General features: G+C 41.0%; 1 protein-coding gene across 1 annotated transcript; it reads right to left on the minus strand.

Moving 5' to 3' along the window:
• Positions 1 to 5,350: 5,350 nt before the first annotated feature.
• On the minus strand, positions 5,351 to 6,406 carry LOC115970538. The gene has a single exon (XM_031090158.1). It carries the CDS (start codon positions 6,404 to 6,406, stop codon positions 5,351 to 5,353), a length of 1,056 nt encoding a protein of 351 aa, XP_030946018.1.
• Between the last annotated feature and the right edge of the window lie 504 nt (positions 6,407 to 6,910).

Here is a 6,910-nt window from a genome sequence, read left to right on the forward strand (position 1 = left end):
GTAAGTGTAAGCGTTGCTTTTGAAAACCTGTGAGATTTATTTATAGTCTTTTTGGTTAGTGACCTAAGAGAGAGAACAAGGGATTTATTCCAGGGGCAGCGGACGAAGAGAGGTCAAAATGAAAGGGGCAGAAATTTTATTAAATTTCTTTTAAAAATATTAAATTTAGTTAGTGGGTGGCATAAAATAACTATATCTAATAGCATTAACATTGAAAAATTTCAATGCTATTCTGTTTTACCATTCTAAAACACCACTTTATCATTATACTATACCATTTTACAATATTTCCAATATCCCAAAACTCTATTTTTATTAAAATATTATTTTTTAACCTTTCTTTATTATTTCTTTCCAACTGTTTTCAGTCTCATTTTCCTGGGCTTTCCAACAGCCATTTTTATTCCTCTCTCTCAACCTCTAGCACCGATTCAACACACAACACACACACACCCATGATACACCAATCAACCTATCCAAACCCATCACCACACCCACACACACAAACACAAACATCAAACCAGCAACAAAGCCACACACACAAACACAAACCATCAACAGAGCCACACACATAAACCATCAAACCAGTTGGAGCCAACAATGGCCACCACACCCACCACCCAAGCCACCGATCAGCAAACCCAAGCCACCGATCTGAAACCCACGCCACCGATTTGAAACCCAGGCCACCGATCAAAAAAATCATCACTGGAGCAAGCCCATTAAAAAAAAATCATCACCGGAGCAAACCCATTCAAAAAAAATCATCACCGGAGCAAACTCATTCAAACCCATTCAAAAAACATCATCACCAGAGCCACCGAAGCAAACCCATTCAAAAAAAATCGTCACCAGAGCAAACCCATTCAAACCCATTCAAAAAAAATCATCACCGGAGCCATCAGAGCAAACCCATTCAAAAAAAATCATCACCAAAGCCACCATCGGAGCTATCGATGATCAACCCAACCGATCCACCCACCGATCAACAGATCCACCATTTCAAACCCACCATCAACCGATCCCAACCCACCGATCCAAACCCAGCTCGCCGATCCACGCTGATCCAATATCCAAAATCCAAAACCCAGGGGATGGCGATGAAGCTTCAGAGACGAAAGAGCAAATAGAGAAACAGAGAAGGAAGAGAGAGAAGAGAACAGAAAAAAATGAGAAGATGAGAGACAGAGAAGAGAGAGTCAGAGATAAAATATATATATATATATATTTTTTTTTTTTACAATACTGCTACAGTGCAATTCTATCTTTAGAATTGTACTATAGCAAGTATTGCAAAAAATTTGCAATACTTGCCTTTACAATTCTCTGATGCAGATGATTTTAAGGCTGCAAATGCCAAATTTCCCTTAGATATGGCATTAGTATTCTCCAATGCTAATGCTCTAAGAGAGACCAAATCAGTACGATTATTTGTATCTTTTCTAATTTAGAATCTGTTTGGAATCCATTGTTTTGTGAAACTGAAATTTTTTTGCTAAAATTACATAAATAAAGGTAAAAATTAGCTGAAATAGTATTGTAAGGTCATGAATAGTATAAAAAAGTATAGTAGTAACCATAAATAGTACCTGTGCGTGCCCAATTTTCCTCACTGGACTGGGCTTAGTATTGGGCTCACAATTTATTTATATGGTGAGTTATGAGTTTCCTACTACGGGTAGCTCCCAACCGGACTACTTAGCTACACTCCTTCGCCCTCACGAAATCCCCCCTTTCTCCTTTAAGCTCCTCTTTGAGGTTAGTACTATCTCTCTTTAACTCTCTCCTTTCACTCAGCATGACCAACCCCTTCTCTCTACTCGCTCCCCTTATTTATAACTTAAGGTTGGTGGAGTGTTCATGATTACGTTATAGTCTCACTCGTGTGGGTAGGGTCCGATTTGATTATTCCTGACATGGAACATGCTTCTTTGGAAATGGTGGAGATGACTTTGGAATTGGTTCTTGCCTCCAAAAGGTTGCTCGGTAGCGATATTTCCCAAGGCAATACCGGGCTGCCAAGGTCATGGGTTGTTCCAGGTAAATATAGCCCCCGATCGACCCATACATGATTGGTATAGGCCTATCTATCTTGCAATCAGTTGAATGAGCCCACTATTGGATTTTAGGGATGGCAATTTTGCCCCGCCCCGCTTAACCCGCCCCTCCCCGTGTGGGTTTTCCTCACCCCGCAACGGTGGTGGGGCGAGGATGGAGCAAGATTTCAGCCTCGCACTATAAGGCGGGGCAGGGATGGGCTTAGACTTTTTAGACCCTCCCCGTCCCCGCCTCGCCCTACGTTGCTAAGGGTTATAATTGTAAATTTTTCATACCCTAAAAACCTACTATTTAAATAAACATATCAATATTAGTTTATTTTATTCTACCTAATGTGGTTCTTTACCTTTATTTTGTTATGTGTTATACCATGAGATTTTTATTTTGTGATTGTCTTGTTAAACACTTGGACATATAATTCAATTTTTTTCTAAAAATTGATTTGATTTTATGGGATAAATTTAGTTGTAATTTCAAGTATATTTTTATTAATGAAACAGGTTTCATTAAAAAAATTGTACTAGTTGTAAGGCAAATTAACATAAAGTAGAGTTTTGCGGGGTAGGGAGGGGCTTCGCGGGGCCCCAAGGGGCGGGGATGGGGTGAAAACGTTTTCCCTGTCATGCGGGGTGGGGCGGGGATGGGGCAAAACAAAAACATGTGGGGCAGGGACGAAGACCCCATCTTTCAGCCCCGCCTTACCCCATTGCCATCCTTATTGGATTTAGGCTTGAGAATGTCTTTTGCCGTACAAAAGCCCCCCCCCCCCCCCTTGATTCATGTCCAACCACTAGGAATGAATTGATGATACTTTAGGGATTTCTCGGGAAGCTTAACCGTCAATCATTAAATGAAGGATAAGACGATTATTAATGCCTTCATAAAAGAAGCATTATGACAGCCTATTAAATTTACCCGTAATCATGACCTAACAGTTCGTGAACCAAGGCCACGCGTGTAGAAGTTACAAAAAAAAAGGAATCTAAAAATATTTTTCCCGCTCATTTTTTATTAAATGTCTTCCCCCTATAAATAGTACCTTGTTACTCTTCATATCATTTTTTACGTCCCTACTCCTCCAACTCCTTCTCTGCCTAGCATATTCTTCCTGTGCATACTCCAACCAAGACCACCAATTCCTAGAGCCCACAGTAAGTTTCTTCATCCATTCCTTCTCTTTTATCAATTTCTTTTTCTTACTCTAGAGTTAAGAATGGGTTTCTCCCATCTTCTTAACATCGAGGCATCTTTAACTAACTTTAGGGCGGTCTATGATATCCCTGGGGATGTAGAAGTTGCTTATTGTCAAGAGGGTGATGTTGCTCTTCAGCGACGCCCTCATGTAGTATTATTTCCTCTAATGACTATCTTAGAAGGAAATGTTAGGTTTCCCGTGGAACCTCTGATACTTAGGACTCTTAGATTTTACGACTTATGCCCTAACCAGTTCCCCTCCCCCTCCAATTTTTACCAAGTAGTGAGTTGTGTTAGCCAATTAAACCAATTGTATGACCTATAACTAGACCATCATGATATAAATTTTATGTATAGTTTATGTGGTAATATTAAGTCAGACTACTACCTAAAGGTTAGGGATGTACGAGTACGGCTGGTATCATGCCTTTCTAATTCTAACTAAAACTTTGCATGAGAATATGTTTAGGTGAGTGACAATTGGCATGTCAATGAGCTCACCTACCCAACTTTGCCTCGGTATGTTGGTCGGTACCGTGCACATTTAACTTTGCTTATAATTGTTCCCTGCTCATCTTTATTATTATTTAAATGTACTAAGCAATTTTAGTTTTACTTTGATGCAGAGGGCAAGAAGTTTAAGTCAGACATCAAATTTGTGCACAAGAGGGATATGAATTTTGTGCTCCAGCCAGAGATCTTCGTTAATTTTGACAGATAGCTCCGGGCATCCCATCTCATACTCAGTTGCACTCCGGTTTACTCTACCTGGCAACCTTTCGAGCAAGCTCTTTTGGTGGACAGCCCCTTTCTGTCATACATTGACGTACGACATCCAAATTTCCTCCCTTCTAGTCTAATAGTGGGCAAAGCTCGAGATCTCGACCCTCGGTTAGTTAGGCCAGAATCACCGATACCTGCAAGGGACGCCTCAACAAACTCTGTCCTCCAAGGTCGTGCCACTCACAGACCTGTTGAGGAGCCCCAAGCTGAAGTTCAACCAGCCAATCAAGCAGCAACTGAGTCAGTAAACTCTTCTGAAGCGAAAACCGAACAAGGTGAAGGCGAGATGGTAATCAAAAGGACAATGACTATTGATTGGTTTCTGCCTGGTGCCTGCTTGGTTGCACAACAGCAACAAACTCAAGGCAAGAATTAGCCTCTTCCGGCCACCCGCACTTCGAAAAGGCAGCGCATTGCTGACCAACCACCAAAAGTATCAGGGGATGCTCCCTCGAGAACTCCCCCGACTCCGGCATTGGGTGGCATACTTATCCGGGAGCCCACTAGCGGCGCCCGGCCAACCATGCAGGTCGGGTCCAACATGACGTCTTCCTCTTCTCGCCTGGCTGTAGGGTGGCAAACAATCTTTAGGCTTAGGAATGAGTCTCTCCTAATGACAGCCAGTGTTAGAAGCTGGGCTCAAGGTGAGGGTGGCACTGATGTCTGGGGTAAGGCCTTCAACTTCCCTAGGACATGCACTATTTCTCGGCGGCACTGATGAATCCTTAGCTACTCGGTTGCAGTGGCACACAATTGCGGTAATACATTTTATTCTTCTTCTGTTGCATGAATATACTTGTATTTTTCCTTTTCAAGTTTATCATTATGTTGGTAACAGGCAGCACAACTAGCTTACATAATTGAAGATCAATTGAGGGAAGCTGCCGAGGAGGCTGACTAAGAAAAGGCCTTAAAGGATGTTGCTAAGGCCATGGTGAAGGATAAGGGTAAGGCTGCAAAGGATGCAAAAAAGAGAGCACGGGAGGCTAAGAGGGCCTGGGTATTGGCAGAGCACAAGCTGACGGAGATGGATGTGAAGCTGGGGGAAACAGAGCTCAAGTTGGCTATAGCGGAGAGTCTGAATTTGGAACAGGCCAATGAAATTACCGAGCTAAAGGCAGCCCTAGAAGCCTATGAGGACAAGTGGTACAACGAGGGCTTCGCGGATGCCAAGAACTCTGTGGAACCAATTGTTCACCAATCATGGCGACATGGGTTCGGTGAGAGGTGGATAGCCACTCTGCAAGTGATGGGAGTGCCCGATGATTCCCCGTTGAGGAACTTTGAGCAATTACCCTTCCTGGAGCCTCCTCCCTCAGTTCAAAATCCCACTGGCGCTGAAGAAGAAGAAGATACTCCCAACATGAGGGAACTGGTGCAAGAAATTGACTCTCATGTGGATTTTTGGCCTTTGATTCACATCTTTATGCTTAACCATCAGCTCACTCTTCAAAGCTGGGCAATCTTTGATACGATGACCCATTTGTCCACACTTAAAACATGCCCCACTTTCACTATAGCAAATACCATTATGCTTTTTACCACACTTCAAACAATTCTCTATTACTTGTTGCACCACATTAGTCTCTAGTTCTATTGTAGTCTTCTTCTTGAATGGTTTGTCATTTTCATTTTCTTTTTGAGATCCTTTAGGCTCGGATCTCTTTTTATCTTGATCTCGAATTCTCTGATAGTCTTCACATTCCTTCTCAACAACTTTTGTAGTTTCCACTACCTCAGAATAAGTCTTCAATCGTAAGGCTGCCATCCTAGTTCTAATACTTGGTTGTAGTCCTGTTTGAAATTTCTTAGCCTTTCTAACATCATCAACCACAATATGAAGGGAAAATCGAGACAACTCAGTAAATTTAGCCTCATATTGTAACACCGTTTTATTCCCTTGAATGAGCTCCATAAACTCCACTTCTTTCTCATCTCGTACACTTTTTGGAAAATATTTCTCATGAAAAGCATCAAGGAAAACAGTCCAAGTCAATATCTCATCTTCCTTAAGTGGTACAGTCTTTTTGGTGGATCTCCACCAATGCTCTGCCTCCCCCTTCAGCATAAAGGAAGCAAAAGAGACTTTTTGCACTTTACTACAACCAATCACATCAAAAAATTTCTCCATTTGCATTATCCAAGTCTCTGCTTCTGTAGGATTAGGGTTTCCCAAAAATGAAGGAGGACTCATTTTCCTAAATTGCTCAATGGTACATCCTTCATTCTCAGCATCTTTGGGCTTAGCTGTTCCACTAGTACTAACATGTTTTTCCACCACCTCAGCAAGACTTCTAATAGCATTTAAAACACCCGCAGGGTTTTCAGGATTTGGCTCAGAATTAGAAGGGGTAGAATTGCGGGGTGGCATTTTCCTATAACCAAACAAACAACACTTTAGAGTTGGATAATCTTAAGGAAAAATCATAGTATACAAGAGATACTAAAGCTTTTACTATTCTTATGATTCTAAGCATATAAGCACACAGCTTCTAACAATTATCAAACCCATAAAATACCCACTGATTATCCAATGATTCAAGCCTATTCTTCCACATCCCATACAAAAAAATCGGAAGTCCTAATTGTCTACAAAATCATAACCTAGAGCTCTGATACCAACACTGTCACGACCCAAATCCATGAAACATGAATTTAGATGCATGACTAACTTGCTAATCTTACATAACTCAATAAACATAATTAATTTAAACATTATTTAGTAACCTCCAAATAAACAATGCTCTTAATAAATCTCTTACAATAACTAAAATTCACAATTTATAAATAATTACTAATACTATAACATCTAAAGCATAACAAAAATAACTTAATAATCCTTTAAGGCTTCAAGTATTATTGACGTCGCCTAAAG

This window comes from Quercus lobata, chromosome 12 (genome assembly GCF_001633185.2).
Source record: "Quercus lobata isolate SW786 chromosome 12, ValleyOak3.0 Primary Assembly, whole genome shotgun sequence".
Lineage (NCBI taxonomy): Eukaryota > Viridiplantae > Streptophyta > Magnoliopsida > Fagales > Fagaceae > Quercus > Quercus lobata.